A 24,960-nucleotide genomic window follows, 5' to 3' on the forward strand; every position below is an offset into this window, starting at 1 on the left:
GTGCTCCCCAGAAGGGCAACAGCAACTCCCCTTCCTCAGCTCCTAGCTCCGCGTGCTGCCTCCGCCCACAGGCACCGCCCCTGCAGCTCCCATTGACCGCAGTTTCCAGCCAATGGGAGCTGCAGAACTGGGGCTTGTGGCAGAGCGGAGGCAGCACATGGAACTAGGGTCACCACTTTCCAGGAGCTGGGTAGGGAGTATGCCCCAGCCCCACCAACACCCCCCTCCCCAGCACCTGCGGTGCCCCTGTCCTCAGTGCCCCCCCCCCAGGCCACACACCCCTCCCCAGCACCTGTGGCACCCCCTGGGCCACCATCCCAAGGGGTCCCTCCCCAAGTTTTAGTCAGGGATATATAGTAAAAGTCATGGACAAGTCACGGGCCATGAATTTTTGTTTACTACTGTGACCTGTCCATGACTTTTACTAAAAGTACCAGTGACTAAAACATAGCCTTAACTATAGTTAACTGAACGATTGTCCATATACCACACATTATAATTTAGCAATCTAAAGTAACTTACAACTCAAATAGCAGAGATGTTGCAAATCTGATTTCAGCCAGAGCTGTATAGGTATCAATATCACTGCATTCACAAGATCTGGGTGTTATTAGTCTCAACTTTTTGAAGCATAATGAAAACATTTAATGAACTGATATCTGCATTTGTACTGAAGTAATGCACAATAAGTAAAAGCATCCATTGTTCTCACAGCTTAAGGGAACTTATAAAAGTGTATCATAAGCAACATCAGCTTTGCCTATTGGTGCAAACCTTTCAGGTGGCAGTTCAAAGCAGGTACTGGATTAATGATTATCTGTTAATGAATTTACTTTAGGTCAGCTATACATATTTTAAACAAAATCCCAGACATTTCTCAAAAGATGCACTTTAAGAACAAGATTAATAGATTCCAAGGTCAGAAGGCACCACTGTGACCATCTAGTATGACCTATTGTATAGCACAGGCCATAAAACTTTCTTAAACTAATTCCTGGAGAAAATCTTTTAGAAGACCATCCAGATCCCTTTAAATGGTGCTGTTTGACTAACTGGACTTAACTCACAATTAAAAAAAGATACTATATTTAATTAGACTTCATGGCCCCAACTCCCTGTACTGGCAGAGCTTGATGCAGATCTGGAGGGTGTGCAAAGGGGTTATAAAGACACCTTAGTGGTTCCTAATCCAATGCAGGGCAATTATAACACCTGGGTACCAGGTGGTCAGACAAGCACCGTGGCCATGCTCCCTTACTTCTAGGACAGAACACAGAGGCATAGGACCACCACACTTATGCCAAATGGGGACTCCCCTAACACAAGCAGTAGATTAAATTTGCTTTAAGACAGCTCTGAGCAGTTGGAGTGCAACAAAGCAGATTTTAAAAGGCTAGTGAATCTGGCCCTAAAAATAGTTTCAATTTGCATTAATTCATTACAAATTCCAAAATGTATCAATTAAACCTGACAATCTAATTTGCTAAAATAAAGTTGCTAAAACAAGCACATCCCTTCCTAAATGTCCTCAAGTGACAATAAATTCATAGTAGTAGTTACGGAAGATGATGATCATTCAGTCCATTCTTTGCATACAACGGATACAGTCCCATGACAGAGGACTTATTAAAGTGATATTACATACAAGTCAGGGACAAAATAAGTTACACTGCCATAAAAGTTAAGAGAGTTATCTTTTTTCTTTAAATACTAGGTCACTTATTATTGCTTTGAATTTATTTAAATATTAAGAAAGCTGATTATACATTATACCAGATAACAATGACTTTTAACAGTAATCCTTCTTAAATCCCTATAGTTCTTCCTCCTAAATTGCTCTGTGTTACAAGACTGAATGCCCAAAATTGATCTTACAGTAACTAGTTAAATAAATTACAAGAAACCTTTATACTCACCACATAGATGAACTACTGTTTAAACAGCCATAAATCCAGCTACTTGTATCCTGTTAAATCAATACCATGTGAAAATGTGCGTTACTACTTTAAATTTTAAGTGTGAGTTTATATATAAAAATATTAAACTTCACTCCAAAAAAAATGTAGAGTTAGTGTTGATGATCCACTCTTAATTTATACCTGCCTAACTGTGACACCTCATCAGACATAACCCACTGTTCTAAACCTCCTTCAATACTTATATACATCAAAGTCTATTAAAAAGACAAGACTTCAGTCTTCATTTCCCTATCCTTATCTATCACACATTTCTATAGTGGCCCTCATTATAACTACCAAGTGCTCCTAAGAGGGACTTTACAAACTCAATCAAAACACAAAAATGCAGGTACTTATGAAGTATGATTCATCTCCTGTTTCCTTAGCTATTTATTTGAAATCAGTAAGATTCACCATCTCCTTTTCTTGATCCTGTAGAGTGTTAATGACATCGTGTCTGCTGCCAAGAAGCTAGATACCACAAACTCAGAATTATGCAATAAAGTAGAACGAACAGCTCAAATACAAGAATGAGAATCTTTGGCTAGACAAGAAATATGTTTAATAATTTACCTTTGTCGTTTTTGCTAACCATGAAAATGAACAGAAGATATTGCACTTATTATTTCTTATGAAAAACAAAATTGAAGTGTTCAGAAGTCTCAAAGAACTCTTCTAAAAAGATTGGGTGGTAATTCCAGTGTCTGGGTAGTTATATTGTGCCTACCTAAATCCCTCAAAGATAATGTGGTGGTGATCTTCATTTCTTGTCCCAAACTGTTGTATAAAGTTACTGTATTATTATTAATCGACTGCTGTGGTGGCAAAAGTGTTCCCTCTATATTCCTCGCCAACCTCACAAGCAAATTGCAAAGTAAAGTATTTGGAAAACAATTAGATCCTCAGATAAGATGATGATGACAGGGACTGTACAAAACTAAAGTATTATTTATATACTTGTGTAATCAACAATTCTAGTTTAAGGACTTATGAAAAACAACTACTGAAGATCCACTGTAGTTATACTACAAACAAATATTTTTTGGCAATCAGCAATTGTTTTTATCAAAATCCTGTAAGCAATTAGTATATCTTATAAATGAGATGAAAAATTCAGTTTAGTTAGAAATTAAGCCTTGTCCAAAATACAAGCAGCCCAAGTAAAATTTATATTCTTACCAAGCAATGTTGTGTCTGATTTAAAGAACTTCAGTTATTTTACATCTTATACAGCAAATTCTATTCTGATGCAAGAATCAGACACAACATTGCTAATGATTAAAGCTGATCAAAAGCCAGAATTTCTATTTTACAGAAAATGCCAATATTCGGGGGGGGGGAGGAGGAAGAGGGGGCGACGGTGTTCCGTTTTGGAACAGAAAGTAGAATTTCCAAAATTTCCCACAGAAGGGAACATCTGAAAAAAAATCTTATTGAAATAATCAAAACATTTTGTTTGAAGATTTTTGAATTGAAATTAAACCTGGGAGCCCAAGTTTTGAGGCCACTGGCTTAGCTGCAGCTCCCAGGCAGAAGGTTCCCAGATGGGCTGGGAGCTTAGAAGCCCTGGGGACCATGGCTGAGCCAGGAGCCTCTAGGCATGGGAGCCAAAGGCTTTGGGTGCCTGGTTCCATGGGCTAGAAGCCTTGAGAACCACACCTCAAGCTGGGTCTCCCAGTGTTTTCACAGCTTCCAGGTTCCTGGCTCCGCAGCGGGGAGCAGGCTCCAGCTATACCTAGGCTTCCAGGCTCCTAGCTCTGCAGCAGGGCACCTAGAAGCCCTTGGGTCCCCAGCCATGGGGTAGTTTTCATGTCTGGGTTGCCCCAGAGCCATGGACCCTGGAAGCCCACTAACTGAATTAGCAGGAAGCCAGGCAGGGATCCATTGGACCCCTGTATGAACTCAGGTAAGTCTGAAGTGATGCTGGTGGGAAGGAGGAACAATTATAGGAGCTAACCAAGACACTGACCTCTCCTTCCACTAAAGGCATCTACCCTCCATTCACCAAGGTTGTATGAAATCTTGGAGTTTTACTGGACTCGTCACTAAACTCAAATACCTCTGTAGTAACAGTGGTGAGAAATGCATTCTTCCACCTCCAGTTAAGAAACTACGCTCCTTTTCAAATGAGGAGGTGAGTTGAAGTGATCCATGTGTTTGCCTTGAGGTTAAACTACTGCAAATCATCATGCTTGAGGCTGAAACTGGAAGAAACACAAACTCCAATTGTATAGCACACAGCAGCCCATCTCCTCAACAGGAAAACGGCTGAGAACACATCAACTGGTGGTACTCCACATCCTCTACTAGCTCCCGGTTCATTTATATTGTTCTGGGTAAGGCCCCTACTAGAGCCCCATTTTGGGACAGCCTCCCTATTCAGGAAGGTCACTTAAGCACATGTTTTCCTGAATGAGGGCATAAGATGGGGCCTTGCTACACTAAAGACCTACTCTCCATTCACAAACCATTGAAACAGCTGCACCAGTCCTTAAGGACAGTGCAGTCAACAGCAACAGAGACTAGACCAGTGGTCCCCAACGCGGTGCCCACGGGCGCCATGGCGCCCGCCGGGACATTTATGTGCACCCACCTAGTGCCCAGCAGGGGAAAGAAGCCACAGCCCCGTGCCCCGCTGAGGACAGAGAACTCCGGGGCTGCACGCACCGGTGTTCTCGGTCCCTGGCAGGCGCGGGGCTGTGGCTTCTCTCCAGCTTCTCCAGGGCTGCAGACTGCGGGCGCCGGTGTTCTCGGTCCCTGGCAGGCGTGGGGCTGCAGCTTAAGCCGGAGAGAAGCCGCAGCCTCACGCCTGCCGGAGACAGAGAACTCCGGGGCTGCAGGCTGAGGGTGCCGGCGTTCTCTGTCCCTGGCAGGCGCGGGGCCCACCTAGTGCCCGGCAGGGGAGAAAAGCCGGGGCCCCACGCCTGCTGGGGACAGAGTACTCCAGGGCTACAGGCTGCAGGCACCAGTGTTCTCTGTCCTCCCGGCTTCTCTCCAGCTTCTCTCTGCACTGCCCAGAACTGGCACCAAAAAAAACCCAAAACCAAAACAAAACCTGCATTATGTGAGTAATTGTTGGCGCCCGCCACACTCTTCTGAAAACATGAATGTGCTACTGGCCACAAAAAGGTTGGGGACCACTGGACTAGACACAAGGGAACCAAAGATAAACGGTCTAGGAGTCAATGGAATGTGCAATGGACTAGTGGAGGAGACAGAACTGTGCTAAAGGCTGATCATTTTCATACCACGATTTGCATGTCAAGTTATGACAACAGAGAATGGAGTTGAGAAACAGTTGCTAAGCTGCTGAAGTTTGGAGTGGTGAACTGCAAAATCTATTATAGGCAACTCTAAGTCAGTCTTAGGGCTTGTCTACATGAATAATTAAACCACAGCAAGCTGACATGTGAATCCACCCAACACTAGCCTGCCACGGTCTAACTGTTCATGTGCTGACAAGTGTTAACAGTTTGTTAAAATCTTAAAATACCCTAACAAACTCTTAATGCGTCAGCAGGGTAAATACACAAAGACCTCAGCAGGCTAGTGTGGGGTGGATTCACACCTCAGCTTGTCGCGATCTAACTGTTAATATAGACAAGGCTTTAGTGTGTGTATATATATATATATATGCAGTACTCAGATACTATGATAATGAACACACCAGAAATAACAAATACTAAAAGGCATGCACCCCTAAACAAATAATAGGTTGGGATTACAGTAAAAAAGCTGGCTCTGTTTAATAATTACTGTACTGGAGAAGTTATCTTAATACAGCTTTTTAAATGGAAACAACAATTCAGTTTCATAAAGTTAAAATCAGGTAACCATAGATATATTTACAAAAATACAGAAAGCACGTATTTTCTCACCAACATACTGTTTTGACAGTGGACATGACTGTAGGTTTTTCTGTGGTTTGAAAGAGGAAACATGAAATATTTTCCATCAGATTCCTTAAAAGAAAAAATATTGCTTTTTAGAAAAAACACAGAAATAACAAAATTGAAATTAGAAAAAGAAATTAACGCTACTTACATTGTAAACTGTATAGGTCCATTTTGAGGATTTGATTTTCATCCAAAACAAAGTTCCTAGAAGTAAATTATATGCTTTAATTTGCTCACTTGTGTGTGATAAAAAACCTTAATTCTAGTTGTATGTTACTGCAGGAATTGCCTATAATGTATAATATAATCTTGAGCAGACCTTCACAAAAATATCAAGCATATTTTAATCAACTTCTTGTTCACATCTCCAGATGTTAGGACATAGGAACATTAAAATATGTAATCCAATACTCACAACTGCTATTCAGAATTGCATACAATGGTTAAAATCAACTATCTGTACAGCATCCCAAATCAAGGGATGCTATTATTACTTGCAAAATGTATTAATAAGTGTTGCTACTAAAATAAAAGGTCTCAAAGAAAAATAGCATTAGCATCTGGTGGGCGTCTATGTCAGTATGGGGGCTGAATACAGACAAGAGAGTGTTGAAAATATAGCAGCACAGCATACTTTCTTTGCCCCTACCACACTTTCACTCTCACAGGAAAGGAACATAAAAAGCCCAAATTCAGGCAGCAGAATTAGGAGCAGAAGACTCGCTACAAGAAGGAACTATGAGCAGAAAGAAATATGAATGAAGGGGGACGAGTAATAGAAACAGATTTATTAGACACACAAAACACACACGCTCAAATTCACCCTTACTATAACTCCTTTGAACTTAATGGCATTACAGCATGGATAAATTTAGCCAAGTGTCAAAGGGAATGAGGAGAGAGGAAAATGCAACTGAAAAAAATTGCACATAAATATACTCCAAATTGCTATTGAACTGGGAGTGTGTGGGGGAGGAAATAGCTGACTAAATGATTAATGAAAACTAAAGAAATGCAAAGATATTATTCACCTCCCCCTAGTCTATTTCAACAAAATTATGCCTTGGTAGTTACTCCTGGGCTCTACAGCCATGGCTCCTCCTTGTTAACTTCCTAGCAGCCAGAGAATGCCAAATAAGGAATTCTGCGGATGTCCCAACCCAAGAGAGGAGCCAATTCTTTATTATAGCATGGGTCTCTTTGCCCAGCTCTGTCACAGGAAAGGAGCCATTGAATCTGCACATCTGGGCACCTGGGAATTCCCCAAGCAGCCAGAATTAGCATAGTGGCTTTACAATACATACATACCAACCCCTACCAGGATAGGGGATGGACATGGGAAAGGCTATAGTCAGAACATCTGAGCTTCAGCTACTCCTGTGATTGCTGGAGATCAGTCAGCCAGGCCTAAACTGGGACAACGTTTGTTTCCTGGCTACTCCCCAGAAACTGGGGAATACAAAAGTGGCATGTCTTTGCCCCACTATGGTCCTCAACCAAGCCTAGTTCAGCTAGAAACAAGAATCAAGACCATAGTTTGTTGCCATGCATTCCAAATGGTGTTTGAGTGGTGCTTAAAGAAAGAGTGTGCTTCAGCAATTTGGTAGTGAGAAGATTAACTCTTGGTCAAAGCAATTAGAGTTGCATACCTTTAAGTTCAGTAAGTGTTTCAGGATCTTCCTCAAAGAACTTTGCTGGGTGCCTCACAAAGTGATGATTCAATACTAACATTCTCTTCTTTGGATCCTCAGTTATCTAAAAATACCGGACAACTTGTTAATAATCTGCTTAGCATTTTATGTGATTTACAAGAATTAAGACAGCAATGCAGCTTTATTTATAGTAAAAGTCAGAGCTCCAAAAAGGCAGAGGATAATATGGTTTCTAGTTTCAATTCAATAACTGGAGCTAGTAAAAATACTCCATCTATATCCAATTACTGCTATATGCAAATTGCAACTGCTCAAACTATACAAAAAGTTAAAACTATGTATACATAAAACCAAAAAGCTTTAGCTATATTTATATAATATAATACAGAGAGAGACACATGCATGCACCATAAGGTGATAGCTATGTGATAAAGTGCAGACCCATGTAACAAGTTAATTTTTCATGCACCTATAAATAAGGCTAAGATTTAGTCATAGGTATTTTTAGTAAAAGCCACGGCTGGTGACCTGTCCATGACTTTTGCTATATGAATACCCATGACTAAAAAAGAACAGTTACTCACCTTTTCTGTAACTGTTGTTCTTCAAGATGTGTTGCTCATTTCTATTCCAGTTAGGTGTACACGCACGTCGTGTGCATGGATGTCGGAAACTTTTTCCCTAGCAGCTACCTGTGGGGCCAGTTGCGGAGCCCCCTGGAGAGGCGCCGATATATGACCCTGCTGGCCCAACCCCCCTTCAGTTCCTTCTTGCCAGCTACTCCGACAGAGGGGAAGGTGGGGGGTGGTGGAAATGGAATAGATAGGAGCAACACATCTCGAAGAACAACAGTGACAGAAATGGTGAGTAACCGTTATTTCTTCTTCGAGTGCTTGCTCATATCAATTCCGGTTAGGTGACTCCCAAGCCTTACCTTGGAGGTGGGGCGGGGTCAAAGTATTGCAGCCTGAAGAATCGCCCTGCTGAAGGCTGCATCATCACAAGCTTGGTGGACGATGGCGTAGTGCGACGTGAAGGTGTGCACCTAGGCCCATGTGGCAGCCCTGCAGGCTTCCTGGAGGGGTATGTGTGCCAGGAAGGCTGCTGATTGGGCCTGAGCCCTTGTGGAATCAGCCGTAACAGCAGGCGGAGGGACATTTGCCAGGTTATAACAAGTGCAGATACAAGCGGTGATCCATGAAGATATTAGCTGGGAGGAAACCGGTGCACCTTTCATTTGTTCCGCAATGGTGACGAACGAGTGGGTTGCCTTGCGGCATGGCTTTGTCCGGTCTATGTAGAAGGCGAGCGCCCTTCTGACATCCATCGAATGCAGCTGCTGTTCTTGAAGGTCGGCATGTGGTTTTGGGTAGAAAACCGGCAGGAAAAGTCCTGGCTGACATGGAAATGGGATACAACTTTTGGTAGGAAAGCTGGATGAGGCCTCAGCTGAACTTTATCCTTATGGAAAATGGTATAAGGTGGTTCACACATGAGAGCCAGTACCTCAGAACCCTGTCGTGCTGAGGTAATGGCCACTAGGAAGGCTACCTTCCAGGAGAGGTAGAGGAGTGAGCAGGAAGCCAGTGGCTCCAAAGGGGAACCCGGATCGGCAGATCCAAGAGAGTGGGGTACCAACACTGGTGAGGCCAAGCTGGGGTCACCAATATGATGTCCGCCTTGTCCCTGCAGACCTTGAGGAGTACCTTGTGGACCAGAGGAAATGGCAGGAAGGCGTAAAGCCATTGGCTGGACCACGGGATCAGGAAGGCATCCACGATCGAGCCCAGGCTGTGACCCTGGAAGGAGCAGAAGGCTGGGCATTTCCTGTTGGTCCGCAAACAGATCGATTTGGGGAAACCCCCAGCTGCGGAAAACAGAGTGGATGATGTCTGGACGAATCAACCATTCGTGCGTAAGGAAATGTCTGCTCAAGCTGTCTGCCAGTACATTTTGAACACCCGACAGGTATGAAGCTTGAAGAAGGATGGAGTGGGCTAAACAGAATTCCTACAGCAGAAGGGCTTCCTGGCAAAGGGGACATGACCAGGCTCTGCCTTGTTTGTTCAGATAAAACATGGTGTTGTCTGTCAATACTGCTACACAACAGCCCTGTAGGCGGGACAGGAACGCTTGGCACGTGAGGCGGATCGCTCTGAGTTCCTTGATATTGATATGCAGGGTTAGTTCTTCTACCTGCCATAAACCCTGTGTTGTCAGGATTCCGAAGTGTGCCCCCCATCCCAACGCAGATGCATCCGTTACCAGGGTCAGAGTGGGCTGAGGAGGGAGGAACACAACCCCAGCGTCCACCATGTGGGGGTCCACCCACCAACGCAGGGAATCGAGAGTATGGCTTGGGACTGTGAGCACCATTTCCAGGATACACGGACAACAACCACGTCTGTAGGGGCCTGAGCCTCAGTCTGACATGCTGCACCATGTAGGTGCAGGATGTCATGTGACCCAGCAACTTGAGACACTGCCTCGCTGTGGTCATGGGGAACCTGCAAAGGTCGGTGATTATGTTTGCAAGGGTCAGACGTCGGGCCTCTGGAAGGAACGCTCTCGCTTGGTTTGCATCCAGGATTACCCCGATAAACTCTATTGTTCAGGTTGGGGTGAGAACAGACATTCAGCATGATGCCCAAGCATGTCTGTGACCATCTGCACCTGAGACTGAACTTGCTGGCGAGATTGGCCCTGTATGAGCCAGTCGTCTAGGTACGGGTAGACGTGTATGTGATATTGACAAAGAAAAGCTGCCACGACCGCCATACATTTGGTGAAGATGCGAGGGGCTATGTACAGGCCAAACGGGAGGGCTGTGAACTGATAGTGCGTCTTGTTCACCATGAAACGGAGAAAACGTCTGTAGGACGGGGTGATTGAAATGTGAAAGTAAGTGTCTTTCATATCAAGGGCGGCGTAACAGTCTCCTGGATTCAATGAGTGAATGATTGCAGTCAAGGAGACCATGCAGAATTTCAAGTTAACAATACGTTTGTTGAGCTCCCAGAGGTCCAGAATGGGCCTTAGGCCTCCTTTTGCCTTGAGGATGAGGAAGTAAGGTGAGTAGAAACCCCTGCCCCTGAGCTCCCAAGGCACCTCCTCCACCGCTCCTAGGGCGAGGAGTGCCTGCACCTCTTGAATAAGAAGTTGCTTGTGAGAGGGGTCCCTGAAGAGGGACGGGCAAGGAGGGCGGGATGGAACAGAAGTAGATAGAATACACACACACACACATACAGAGAGATAAGAGATAGCTAGGGAGTAGTGGAGCACTTGATAACAAGAGACCACTGTTCCAACAACCGTCATAGGTGGTAAAAAGGAATTGAAGGGGGGTCAGGCTGGCGGGGTCATATATAGAGCACCATATCGGCGCCATAGCCGGTCCGACAGGTAGCTGCTAGGGAAAAAGTTTCCGACATACGTGCATGCGGCGCGCACACACATCTAACTGGAACAGATATGAGCAAGCACTCGAAGGAAGAACTTAGCAGTTCCTGGCGCCCCGGGCGATACTGCTCTGGGGTGGCCTCAGGACACCGCTGCTGTGTGGGCGCAGGGGCCAAAGACTAGCCCCTGCACTGGCTAACCTCTGCACTGGCTCCAAGGCCCTGAGGACTGCTGCTCGGGTGCTCCGTGGGGCACTCCCCGGGGCCAGCTGCCCCGGGCTGCCTGAGCAGTGGTTGGAGCAGCTGGCCCCAGGGCTGCCCCCGGGACCACTGCTCGGGCGCTCCTCAGAGCCAGCCATCCTGGGACCACCTGAGCAGTGCCCGGTGCAGCTGGCTGCAGGGTACCTGGGGCCAGCTGCTCTAGCGGCCCTGGGATCAGCCACACTGGCCATTGCAGCTGCAAAAGTCACAGAGGTTGCGGAAAGTCACAGAATCCGTGACTTCCGCAACCTCAGTGACAGAGTCACAGCCTTACCTATAACTGATTCACTTGCTTGCGCCCACTAATCCAACTTCCTGGGCCCAACTCATACACTTCAAATGTCTGAGTAGCTTCAAACCTATGCCATTTTTAAAAAAAAAATCAACCTCCTAAAGTAAGTTTCCTCCTACTTCCTGCAAATAAAACTTTGCAATTTCTGAGTATTACGGCCATCCCCAATGAGTTCTGAAAATTTTTACCCCCAATAGATCAGCCAACTTCCCTATATCCAATTGAACAAGCTTCAGAGACCAATGAAGCTCTCAAAGAACGACCCAACCTCTCAGCCTTATCCCCAGTTCTTCATTTTTATTGCTGTAAAATTACACAAAGGTTCAGGAATAAGATGAAATATGATGAAAGGGTTCTTCAAATAGTTTTTCAAACAGTAACATGCCGCGGTAACATAACACTTAAGCAGGTAGAAAAGAAAAATGAGACAGAGGGAGTAAAAAGAAGAAATAAATAGGAAGAAAGCAAAGAAAAGAAGAAACTCATTAGCTTTTCCCTTGGTTTCCCGTAAGTAAGCATTCCAAATTTACATTGAGGGTTTTTGTTTTGTTAAAATAATTTGCAACAGGACACTATATGTAAGCAAATTTGTATACCTTGTCACAGTACAGCTGAGCAGATTTGTTCAGAATTGCAATGTCCCAGGCCTGTTTAACTCATTCTATCACAGTGAGAAGGTCAGGGTTTTACCCCAGCTATAATTAACTCATCGACTCAGCCAGCAGCAAAAACTGAACCATTGTCACATTCTTCACAGAACCCAAAACACAAGATTCTGAAGCACTAGACATCAAAAAGCCAGCAATTTTTTTCAACATGATACAGAATTATCAGAAAGTAATATAAAGTATTTGTCCCTGACTATTACAATGGTAGCTAAAACATCACTTTGTGCGGGGGAGAAAACCCCCACCTTCCTCCCAGTATTTATGGGGCATGCAGGAGATGGGAACTACAAACCTGTTTGGTGGTTTCATCAATAAGATCAAAAAATGCCCTAATGGTAGCCAAGATCAATTCTTTACACCTAGAACAAAACATAAGGAACACTATATTTAAAAATGCAACACCAAAAAGGGTATTTTCAGAATATTACACTCTGAAATTAATTTAGAAAAGGTGATGAAGGTAAGAGATGGAGAAAGATGTCAGGTCGATTACCTAACTTCTTTATTCTATTTGCTTACCATACTATGGAGAGGTGGTCTGTTGAGGCCCAAGTTCTAGGCACTGCTGAGCTCTGTTTGGGGGTGGGGGGGAGGGAGGAAGAAATGTATTAGCTTTTTGGGGATTCAACATTTAAACATTAGAAATTTGAAAATTTATTTGTGATTTATGTCTGAATATTTATTAATAAGATGGACTTTTATAAAAACCTGGGGAAAACCTGGGAAAGTAGGACAGTCTTGCAAAGTAGCCTGAATGTCACCAGTTCTGGACTCTGACAGACCCAGGGTGGAACAGAGGGGGAAATGGTACCAGATGGAACATAACAGAACCAAGACACACACCTATACCTCCCACCTCCAAAGAATATTTATCAACTGTACATTTCAACCATTTAACCTTTTAGCCTTAGAGCATCACAATTTCTGTCCTACCACTCTGGGGGGGGAGAGTTGAACTTGTAAAAGGCAAGATCCCATTTAGGACTTTGCAGGTTAAAACCAACATCTTAAATTTCAACTAAAAGTCAACTGATAGCCATTGAAGATCATGGAGCAGAGTTGCAATATGAGTGAAATGCCAGATAAGTGCCTTTATGTTCTGCACCAACTGCAGTTCCCTAATAATATAAAGACAGAGTCTCATGTAGAACATTTTGTAACAGCTCAGCTTTGAGGTGAGAAAGGCATAGATCGCCACTGTGAGGTCTGCACGAAATCTAAAATTATGCAAATTTATTACCAAAAAAAGATGATACTCTTGACTACTGCTACCACCTGGATACTCAGAATCAGGTAGGAATTCAACAAGATTCACAGGCTGCAAATCTTAAAATGAATGGAAAGCACCTCTCAATAGACAGGGATTATTTCAAACTTTCAATGTAATCATTATAGACTGGGGTAAACAGCAGTAGGGAAATAATTCACTCATCTGGGCTGAGTTTCCAGTCACTAGCCAACACCCAAATTTCCATTTGACCCCAGGTAAATCTCTCCATACCTCCAATGGGGTTGGTAGAGATAGAAATATAAATCTGGGTGTTACCAGCATAACAAAGATACCATGTACCATTCTTCAATATACATGTTATAAACTTCTGGTACCCCGTGCTCAGCGTATGTATACAAGACCACCACTATGGAACAGCACATGAAAAAGCCTTTGTTGAAAATAACCATTGTCCAGTACTACCCTTTGGTTATGTTCTTAGTTACTAGCCAACTGAGTTCTGTTACAAAGCAGTTTAAAGAAAAAACAAATTTCCAGTTATTTATTACTAGTGATGCAAGTTGCTTTAAATCCACTGTATCTGAGGATTATGAATCAGTTACTGGAAAAAGTAACTGCAAAACGAAATATTTTCTCCACCTCACCTTTGCGCTCCAAAGTGAAATTTGTATACAGCACATCTCATTATCAGATGTGTTCTTTCAAACCAAGTAGTATTGCAATAAGAATTTATTATACTACGCCTTACATACTGTATTCAGACACAGGTAGATACAGCCCCTAAACCGTTAACATAATATCATTAGAAGACAATTAAAAAATATATTTTACCACAACAAATAAGGCACGGCTATGTTGACTTAATCTGGGTAGAAAAGCGAGTCCTGAACGAACTTGGTAATCTCTGAATCCTCCCGCCACGGAAAGAGTTGTTAGATTTCTTACATCTTGGGCCTTTAAAATCCAATGATTGTTTACAGCTGTATAAAAATCTTTTAAAAAATTGAAAATAGATTAAAATTCACTTTATACAAAGAAACAGTGGAAATTTTTTCACAGCATTTAGTAAGAACGTTTTTTGTGAGCTATGCTGGCAGCCCACCCAGCAGTCAAGTTTCCATTCCCATTTTTGAGTCTTGTGTTAGAAAACAATACTGTATTTCAATGCAGGGGTGATGATGCAAGTCAGCTGCAACTATGCTTTTTTACACCAGCTGAGGATGCGCTTCCAAATATTTAGTCTCATGATGAGAAAGGTCAAGACATCAACCGCAACACACAACAAAACCCTGTAATGGCCCGTACATAGTACTGTAACAGTGATCGATAAGAAAGGCCAAATGGAAGTATGCATTTGTGATATCAGTCAACAGTAGAAGGAGAAATTAATAGAAAGGCAGCAGTGACAAAATCAAGGAGATAGGAATCACCCATGCTTAGCTGCCAGAAAAACAAAAACAAAAAGATAGAACATAAAAAATTCTACATATAGCAGCACAATAAAATATACTACTGCACAGTTAGGGTTGCCAACTTTCTAATTGCACAAAACCAAACGCCCTAGCCCCGCCCCTTCCCTGAGCCTCACCCACCCACCCCCCGCTCACTGCATTCCCCCGTCTCTCCGTGGCTCACTCTCCCCCACCCTCACTCACTTTCACTGGGCTGGGGCAGAGAGTTGGGATGCGGAAGGGGGTGAGGGCTCTAACGGGGGGTGCGGGCTGTGGGGTGCAGGAGGGGCTCCAGGCTGGGGGTGGGGCAGAGGGGTTCAGGGTGTGGAAGGGGGCTCAGGTCTCGGGCTCCTGGTCACCAACAGAGCTAAGGCAGACTTCCTGCCTGTCCTGGCACCGCACTGCACCCCAGCAGGTACTGCTGCTAGGCGGAGGTCCACAGACAGCTCTGCGCGCTGCTCTTGCCGCCGGCACCACCCCTGCAACTCCCATTGGCCGCAGTTCCTGGCCAATGGGAGTGTGGAGCCAGTGCTTGGGGCAGGGGTAGGCATGGAGCCCTTTGGGCCCCCCACCTAGGAGCTGGACCTGCTGGCCACTTCCAGGGCGCAGCACAGTGCCAGGACAGGTAGGGACTAGCCTGCCTTAGCTCCGCAGCGCAACCAGTCTTTTAACAGCCCGCTTGACAATGCTGACCGGAGCAACCAGGGTCCCTTTTCGATCGGGTGTTCCGGTCGAAAACCGGACACCTGGTCACCCAATGCACAATACAGATTCATAACTTTTGAAATGGGCATTCTTATCAAGTCTAACTTCATAAAAATTAAAATATTGTAGGGTATTGATATAATGTCAATACAGTCATTCTTTTCTCCTTTTGGGCTCTGTAGATTTGTATGTTTTATGCTATCTTCAAACATTTAATCTCAATTAAGACCAATATTTGTATTTAATATTCTCATTGCCCCACCCAAATACCTTTGAGTTCACTGAGTGGGCAGGATGAAACTTGGCAAATTACATAAAAAGTAACAAAATAACTAGGTATTTGCTCAGAAGAGAATAGAATTTTGAATATGAAGGTTTAACACAAAGAAGCATTAGCTCATGGGGGAAAACAGGAAATCGCTTTGAGCTGTAATTTACAAGGTTCCAAATTACTTCTATTTTCTGTACAAAATGCTGGAAATTAAGTAATCCTCCCACTACACCAAAGGTCAAGTTAAAAGCTGAAAGACAATATTTTGATATTTATGTGATATAAACTGATGTTCTTTTAGTGTCCCAGTTCTGTCAAATAGGAAAAAGAGAGTGGAAGACTAGACTATCTAAGAGCATCTCTTTTTTTCCATAACAATGTGTTTTCAGGCCACAGTAATGAGGCAGATTCTCTCTCACACACACACTTAAGCATTAGGAAAGAAACATAGTGCCCAATGCAACATTTAACTGAAGTAAACTTACCAGTAAGATATTTGTCTAAAGGCATTACAGGTGCAACATGAGGTGTGGCTTGTGTAATGAGGAGGTTTATAAATTCAGGCTTAAAATTCTTTAGAGTGAGCAATGCTCTTGCAACAAGACCACCCATGGAATGACCTACTATTGCAACACTGGTTGGAGCAAATTCTTGATCCTTCAGAAAAAGAAAATAGCAATCACTCAAAATTTGAATTTGAGAACATTCATTTGAACAAGCAGATGAAACTTAGGGTTTGTCTACATTTACTGGGAGATTGACAAGTGGTGATAGTTGCATCGGCGGTTGATTTAGCAGGTCTAGTGCAGACCCACTAAGTGGACCGCAGATCGCTCTCCCATCGACATCGCCTAGTGTGGACCCCACGGTAAGTAGATGTAAGCTACTAGAGTAGTCACATATCCTAGTCATGTAACTCAAATTGCGTAGCTTAGATCAAATTTCCCTTGTAGTGTAGACAAGGTCTTAGACATTGACCTATCATTTAGTTAACAGTTCTACATTTTTCTCTGAAATTAATCATGTTGCTCAAAGAAAACAGTCTGGTTTAATAGTTTGACAAGTTGTTACTAACTGACCCATATTTTAGATGCTTTGGTCTTCCAAAATGACTAAGGAGTATTTTTCTCTCATCCACATAATTTACACCACATAATTAATAGCCAATATATCTATTACAATTTAAAATTTCCATCCCACAATTTCCCACTGAACAAAAATCCCATCCCAGTTTTTAAGAGAAAAGGAAATGAATTCAAAATACTATTCATGTGTATACATCACATCTTACCTTGTACAGCTTAAGAATTACTTTAATGCACTCATGCACAAATCTGGTTTGTCTTTGCAGACTACCACCATATAGTGCAACCAGCTCCTCATTAAAATTGACAGTGAAGAAATTGAAATGGTACTTGAAGTCAATGTCTTCTGCTTTTCTAAGTGCTATAGAACCAAGAGAACGTACTAGGAAAAGAAATTGCACTAGTTAATCACAGAAACATCTTTCTTCTAACTGTAGTCAATGCTACTACTCTCAGTTGGAGTGTCCAATACAAACAAGTCACTATGTAGCTGGTCAAGAACAAACGTTATCTTACTACCACTGGATATTCAAGTTCTATAATCCTGACCAGTGTTCACTTGATGCAAATCATTTGTATGCATCAAAAAAAGAGTGGAAAGCTTTCCTCTTTTACCAACCTATAAGTTTACTTCCCTTGTTTTAAGACATACATACATGAGAAATTAGGATGAAAAATATCAGTTGATAAGAAATATAAAAATGAGATAAGCAAGAACATAATTTTTTTTCAATTTTACAGAAAAAAAGTATTCAAAGAATACTGAAAGTTTCATATCAAAAAACCTAACAAAACAAAACAAAAAAACCACAACACAGCCTGATAAGAAAGAGGAGGGAAAGTTTATAGATAAATTAACTACAAAGTAGTGCCATACTCATTGCAAGATTAAATCAGTTATCCATATAATAAACCTCCATGACCACTGAAAAGAGAGTTTGTTTAGATTATATACAATTTGCTCAAGAGCATCAGATTGGACCACAGGTGTTCAATCTCCTCCAGATCTGGTTTTCTCCTCCTTACCCATCAACAGCACAGCCTAGCAAGGGGACTATATTAGCCTTGGTAGATGCACTACCATTGCTAGGGTCTTCCAATTAGTTCTTTGCAGAACATGGGACCTGGGCAGCTTGACTTCCAAACTACATGGAGCCATGGAGAAAGCACTTTTCCCTTAATTTTCACCACAAGAGCAGATGTGTTTCTCCCACTCCTTTCTTCCCCAAATCTTCAGCCTTGCAGAGATAAAATCCTACTGTCCCTGTCCAGCCCTGGCTGCTACTGAGCATGGCCTTCTCACTGTAATGCTGACACTCAGTTACTACTGAGAGAGGAGGAAACAGAGAGGGAACCACTATCAGTAGGGGCTGCAAATATAGCTCTTAGAAACTGCACAGCTAGTTTGCACTGCAAATGACTAGTTTGTGAAGACAGTATAAAGCAGGGCTGTCAATGAATCGCAGTTAACTCACGTGATTAACTCAAAAATTGAACCACGATTTAAAAAGTTAATTGCGATTAATCGCACTATTAAGCCATAGAATACCAACTGAAATGTATTAAATATTTTGGATGTTTTTCTACATTTTCAAATATATCGACTTCAGTTACATCACAGAATACAAAAGTGTACAGTGCTCACTTTATATTATTTTTTATTATAAATATTTGCACTGTAAAAATGATAAAAGAAATAGTATTTCAATTCACTTCATTCAAGTACTGTCGTGCAATCTCTTTATCATGAAAGTGCAACTTACAAATGTAGATTTATTTTTTTTACAGAACTGTCTCAAAAACAAAACAATGTAAAACTTTAGAGCCTACAAGTCCATTCAGTCCTACTTCTTGTTCAGCCAATTGCTAAGATGAACAAGTTTGTTTACATTTATAGGAGGTAATGCTGCCTGCTTCTTATTTAAAATGTCATCTGAAAGTGAGAACAGGCGATCGCATGACACTGTTGTAGCTGACATCGCAAGATTTTTTTAATCGCTTGACAGCCCTAGTATGAAGACTACAAGGAAGAAAGCTTGAGCATGGGGAAAAGTCTATCTGGGGACAAAATGCCAGTCTCTCCTAGAGAGCAACATTTTTTGAGATCTAGATCCTGCTTTGTCTTTATTCACCCCTGGAAATATCCTCTTACTGTGGAGATTCAGTTATTGAACAACCTCAATGAGCCCTGTTGAAAAAGCTAAACACAACATTCAAAGCACTGAACAGATATTAAATAATTCCCACAGCACTCTGGTAAGATTAATATATTTTAAGATCAGAACGGACCATAAATCATCAATCTGACCACCCGTATAATACAGGCCATAGAATTTCATCCAGTTACTCCTGTATTGTATTGAGCCCAAAAACTTGTGCTTGACCAAGGCATATCTTCCAGAAAAGAATCCAGTCTTGAATTGAAGACTTCAAGAGAGGGAGCTCCATCACTTTCCTTGATAGTTTGTTCCAATAATTAATCAACTTCACTGTTAACTTTGTACCTTATTTCTAATACAAATTTGTCTGGCTTTAACTTCCAGCCACTAGTCTTTGTTATGCCTCTCTCCCCTAGATTAAAAGAGATCTTTAGTACCGGATATTTTCTCCCCATAAAGGTACTTACACACTTTAACCAAGTCTCTTCTTGATCTTTTTGCCTCACGGTAAGGCATTTTTGCAGCTATCAAATAATTTTTTGTGCCTCTTCTCTATCCCATTTTTCAATATTCTTTTTTAAAATGGGGACACCAGAACTGGATGCAGTATTCTGTTAGCAGGCTCAGAAACGCCACATATAGTGGTAAAATCACCTAACTACTCCTCTGTTTATACATCCAAGTATTGCATTAGCATCACCCTGGGAGTTTATGTTTGTCCACTATGATCCCTAAATCCTTTTCAGAGTCGCAGCTTTCCAGGATATAGTCCCCCATTCTGTAGGTACAACCTGCATTTTTTGTTCCTAGATATATGACCTTCAGTTTGGTTGCAGTTTGGTTTGTTTAAGTAGGTCCAGATCACCAAGTGATCCAGATCACTCTGTATGTTTCCCTTTGATTCCGAAATGGTCACTCTCTGTGTATTGTTGTGTTTTCAAAAAGACCTAATTAGTTCACAATAGGGTCTGTACTACTTTAAACATAATTACAAGTGTCCATTTGGCATCTTGTGTGATGACTATTACAGTAATCTTCTTTGGATATCATTGTCCTCACATGCCTTTAAATATGTTTTCTAAAACTATAAATTATGAAATGTTTTACTATATCATTATGACAAAGTATGTATAATTTCAGTCAAAAGAATTAACAAAGCACCTTTGAAGGTTAAAAAAGTCAGCATAAGTTATTCATTGGCTAAGTGTGTGCAAGGCTTATTTATTCATCTTAACAAAAACTATTTTGGGGCATATACTAATTGTTTACAAAAGCACAGAGTTTTTTTTAACATCACCATTAGAGCGCTGAGTAATTCTGTTTCAATGCACTTTATAAAACGAGTAATGGTCTAATGAAGAATGACTGTCTTCAGAATAACACTCATTATGCTATATTTAATTAGTTAATGGTTGCACAGCACTTTCAAAAACGTAAAGCACTACTTAACTGCAAAGTACTCACGTATCTTCATTTTCCTCTACAAATATACAACTATTACTTCCAGTCTCTGAATGGAATGAAGTACAGCAGGAGATAATGAGTTTATCCCGAATGTAGAAACAGGCTACATTTAAGACTTGGAACAACATGCCAGGGTGGAGCCACTTGCCCATCAGGTAACTAGAAGGTAATCCGAAACCGCTTTTGTAGATGGGAGGAGTTGAAGCTTATTTTTAAGGTATCTAAAACTAGATTTGATATCAAAGACCTCAGAATTCTCCAGTAGCTAGTGAGTTTTACACCTTCTTCTAATTCAGTTGCGCTTTTATTCAATATGACCGTTTTAAAATATCCTTCAAGTCAAAATCAATCAGATGTTTGCAGGTCACCCAGGTTGCCAATAATGGTGAAATATAACAGACCTGGTTTGAGTAGCAGCCTGTGGGTTTTTCCTGCCTACGTTAGTGAAATTTAGAGGAATTACAGAGCGATCCCTGTGGGAATCATACAGAGGTGCTGGGTTCCTAAAGCACAAGTACCTTTTAGGGTGTATCCACAATAGTGAAAATAGGACCCCAAACTCACCACTGGAGCCCACGAGTGGTAGCAATAGTGAAACTATGATTTAGGGGTATTTTCACCACTGTGTGCCGGGCTGGTCTGAACTCATTTATATAAGAGCTTCCACCAGAGGGCAACAATATGGGTCCTATTTTTGCCAGTACAGAAAGGGTCGCACTGACCCTAGTCTCAAATGAGGCTGCTTTCCTACTTTCCTAGGGTAGAGGACAAAGAACACTTTGTGGTCAAATGAAGAAAATGTAATAACGTAATTAAGTTAACTTAAGACAACTAACCTCACATAGAGCTATGCAAAAATTTTTAGTTAAATCATTGGACAGATAATATACATGTGTCAAACACAGAGTGCATTATTTCAGTTTTACGTGAAATCAATTTGATTTCAATGGACTTACACTGGGGTAAAGCTGGTGTAATACTGGGGGAATCAGGCCCAGAATTAAATCTGTAATCTTAATAGGTTAAATAATAATACATTCTATCGAGTCAAGTTATTTAAAGCTATGCTATTCCTTTGTTTTTGTTTTACTATATATTTATTTATGAAGTGTTAACAGGTTTACAAATCCTTGCCATGTAAATCTCAGAAACAAAAATAATCATAGCATTTGTTGAAAGAGACATTATACAGGAATATAATCATCAGCTCTCTATTGATTACAGTGTTACCATATTACAGACAGCATATATAAACCACCTTTGACGTCATTTCTAGTTATTTTATTATGAGTGAAATGTCTGATTACATATTTTTAAACAGACTACACACGTAGAAAAGGACAGGTGTGCTTTTTTTGGGGGGGGAGGGGGCATTTAAATGTTCTTTGTCTAAGTATTGAATAAAAGGTAACCAAATTCTTAAGTATCTTTTTGTCCTCTGTCTATTTCGCTAGGTATGTAATTGGTATGTTAATTTTCCCATAAAACCAACCTCCTGTATTTTTTAAAATCATTTCTCTACAGCTGGATTATTTTTCTTTTTGCAATGAGAGACTGAGCAAATATGTCTATGGCTTTATGGATTTCAAAAACTGTGAAGTCTCATTCCAGGTAAATATCTTCAACTGGGTTCTCTGCTGGTGAATAGCAGCATAGCTTCACTGACTTCAACTGAGCCACATCACTTTACAGCTAAGAATATGGCCCCTTATTTCCTGGACACTGTACATAAGGAAATTCTCCATTATTTATACTTAAAGTAGTAGCAATGAGGCATTTGGATATCATTCCTGTAGCAGCTTTGACCACTAAAAGTGTCTTTCTTTGGTAATATTCCAGAGACTAAACTCTTCCTGCCTTTAACTAAAAAAGATAACTCTGTTTGTACAACTTTCAAAATTCACTTTACTATATTCTTACCTTGTTTGTAACTCCCAGCATTTCCAGGAAGGAAGAGAACTGGAATCCCTGTCAATATCAGATTTTTGTTTTCTTCAGCATAATTCCCTTCCCCATAGAGATAGAGCTCATAGGCTGGAAAACGTCTGGATATTCTCTTAGGTAGTTTTATTTTCTGTGACAACAAATACATATGGTTAAACCTACAGTATCTGACTAAAATTAAAGGATCTTTAGCAACTCCTGAGAATTCAAGATACTGGGCTCCTAAAGTGCAAATTAAGAGTAACTACAAAAGAAGTAATTTGCATCATTACAGACGAAGAGGATTTAGCCTCAGTAATGCTTATGCAAATTTACAAAAGGGAAATAATTTTTTTTCTTATAATTTGTAAGTGAAGGAAATAAAATTTTTGAGACCTATTCTGTATGATGCAACCAGAAAAAAAAAAGCGTTTTATACTGCAGCCTTGTGGGTCTCTCCAGCTAATACTCTTTTCTCTGTACTACTTTTAGTAATTTAATTGTAACTTTAATCAATTTGGGACTTGCATTTTCTGTAATACAGAAGCTCGTTCTCTTGACTAACAATTGCCTGGAAGGGTGAAATACATTAGCTTCTGTTTGCTGTTTTAGCTTCAGAAGAGCAAGTGCATATATTGTAGCAAACAAAAAGTCATACTGTGTGTACAGCAATGTATTGTACCTTATGTATTACATATTGCTTTATCTTTATATTTTGATGGTGTACAAAATGCACCACTTAAATGGGTTTTGCTGTAAGGACCTACAAAAAGTTACTAAGATAAAACAAAAAATTGGTAGTTTTATTTATTAGTTTTGCTACATATAACCAATCTCAAAAGCTGAAGCCAACAACAGGCAACAGTAGTGGAATAAGAAGATCCTAATCCAAATTGCACTAATGTCAATAAACTCCCATTGACTTCAGTAAGCTCTGAATCAAGGTCTGAGTGAACTGCAATTATCATCTTTCAGAATTATAAAACTACACCAAAGTGAAAGGGAAGAAATATCTGTACACAAAATAAAGATCCACCCTGATTTCTACATCTCAAAGGAAAAACAGCTTTGTGGAAATCCTTGTCACAAAGACCATTAAAAATTCCTCCTGAGGCATCAGGATCATTTGGGGCATCCAAGTGACCCTCGTCATTATTCCCAAATATAAAAGGCTCCAGAATCATTCTGGTGCAAATATTGTTCTACTCTGAAACAGGATGTCCAATTTTACCTGACTTAAAAGTTAAAACCCTAAAATGCAATTCTACCTGAAAAGTGTTTCACCTGCTTCCAATTCAAATGTACTCCATTTACAAGCAAGAGGTTTTCTTCACACACAGTCTGAACTCAAAGGCAACCTGGGTTCTTTTCCTCTTAATGATCAACATCAGTAATAAAGAGTCTGCAGGCTAATTTATGCCCTCAATAGGACTACTAGGTATCTCTGTCTTCAGTGGGTTTTGCACAAATAAAATTGACTGGATATGTAATTAGAATTTAGCAAACAATTCTGATGGTGATGCACAAGACGGAATAGAAACCAGCTCACTCTGTCCTAAATGTGTTACCCATATAAGCCTGAAAGGAGTAAAAAAATAGTCTTATTTTTTGTCACTAGTCAGAAGATGTGACTCTGTATACGCATATCAGATATGAACTGAGTAGAGACTCATTTTACAATCATCCTTTAGACTAAAATCACATTGAGCTCTGAATGAGGTTTTGTTTTGTTTTTTAATAAAAGCAGATTTCTACCGTGCTACAGCAGCATTTCCTCCAGACAGTCTGAATCTTGGAAACAGGGACTAACTACTGACATTTCTTGGGAAAGAGTTACGAGTTACCTACACCCTCAATTCAATCTCAGTTACAGAGCCAGGACCAGTGACCCCATAACTAACTAACCAGCCAACCAACCTGCGTGCACGCACACTCCCATCCCCCTGGTACTAGTATTTTTTGTACACGTCCTGGGAAATAGAACTGATTGACTAAGTAAAAGAAACCTTCACAAGAAGGACAGAAATGGCAGGCTCTTCTTCCCTTCCTAATTAAAAGAAATATGTTTCATATGGCAAAGCAATACAAGAAGGGAATTTACATCAAAAATGCAAGACAATGTAGCAGACATGAGCAGAGCTACCCCTCCCCAAAATTAACTGAAATAAGTCAGTTAAAATGATTAAAAAGACAATTTAGTGGAAAATATTTTACTCATACTCCTTACAAGGTTCTAGACCAGGGGTCAGCAACCTCTGGCACCCTGGCGGGCCAGGCCAGTTTGTTTACCTGCCGCGTCCACAGGTTTGACTGATCGCAGCTCCCACTGACCGCAGTTCGCCGCTCCAGGCCAATGGGGGCAGGAGGAAACCGCGGCCAGCACATCCCTCGGCCCGCGCCACTTCCTGCAGCCCCCATTGGGCTGGAACGGCAAGCCGCAGCCAGTGGGAGCCGTGATCAGCCGAATCTGTGGACACGGCAGGTAAACAAACTGGCCCGGCCTGCCAGGGTGTGTACCCTGGTGAGCCACGTGCCAGAGGTTGCCA

The 24,960-nt window shown here is 41.4% G+C and overlaps 1 protein-coding gene across 1 annotated transcript in view; it reads right to left on the reverse strand.

Moving 5' to 3' along the window:
- Positions 1–24,960, reverse strand: part of PGAP1 (post-GPI attachment to proteins inositol deacylase 1) — a 56,434-nt gene that overhangs the window by 25,716 nt on the left and 5,758 nt on the right. Inside the window, exons 2-11 of the mRNA XM_045032497.1 lie at positions 22,412–22,565; positions 17,075–17,250; positions 16,269–16,440; positions 14,188–14,348; positions 12,645–12,697; positions 12,418–12,484; positions 7,504–7,609; positions 6,003–6,058; positions 5,837–5,920; positions 1,917–1,966 (exon numbers count right to left, since the gene is read on the reverse strand). Of these exons, the coding sequence (XP_044888432.1) occupies positions 1,917–1,966; positions 5,837–5,920; positions 6,003–6,058; positions 7,504–7,609; positions 12,418–12,484; positions 12,645–12,697; positions 14,188–14,348; positions 16,269–16,440; positions 17,075–17,250; positions 22,412–22,565 (1,079 nt within the window). The remainder of the gene's footprint in view (positions 1–1,916; positions 1,967–5,836; positions 5,921–6,002; positions 6,059–7,503; positions 7,610–12,417; positions 12,485–12,644; positions 12,698–14,187; positions 14,349–16,268; positions 16,441–17,074; positions 17,251–22,411; positions 22,566–24,960) is intronic.

This window comes from Mauremys mutica, chromosome 10, assembly GCF_020497125.1.
Source record: "Mauremys mutica isolate MM-2020 ecotype Southern chromosome 10, ASM2049712v1, whole genome shotgun sequence".
Classification (NCBI taxonomy): domain Eukaryota; kingdom Metazoa; phylum Chordata; order Testudines; family Geoemydidae; genus Mauremys; species Mauremys mutica.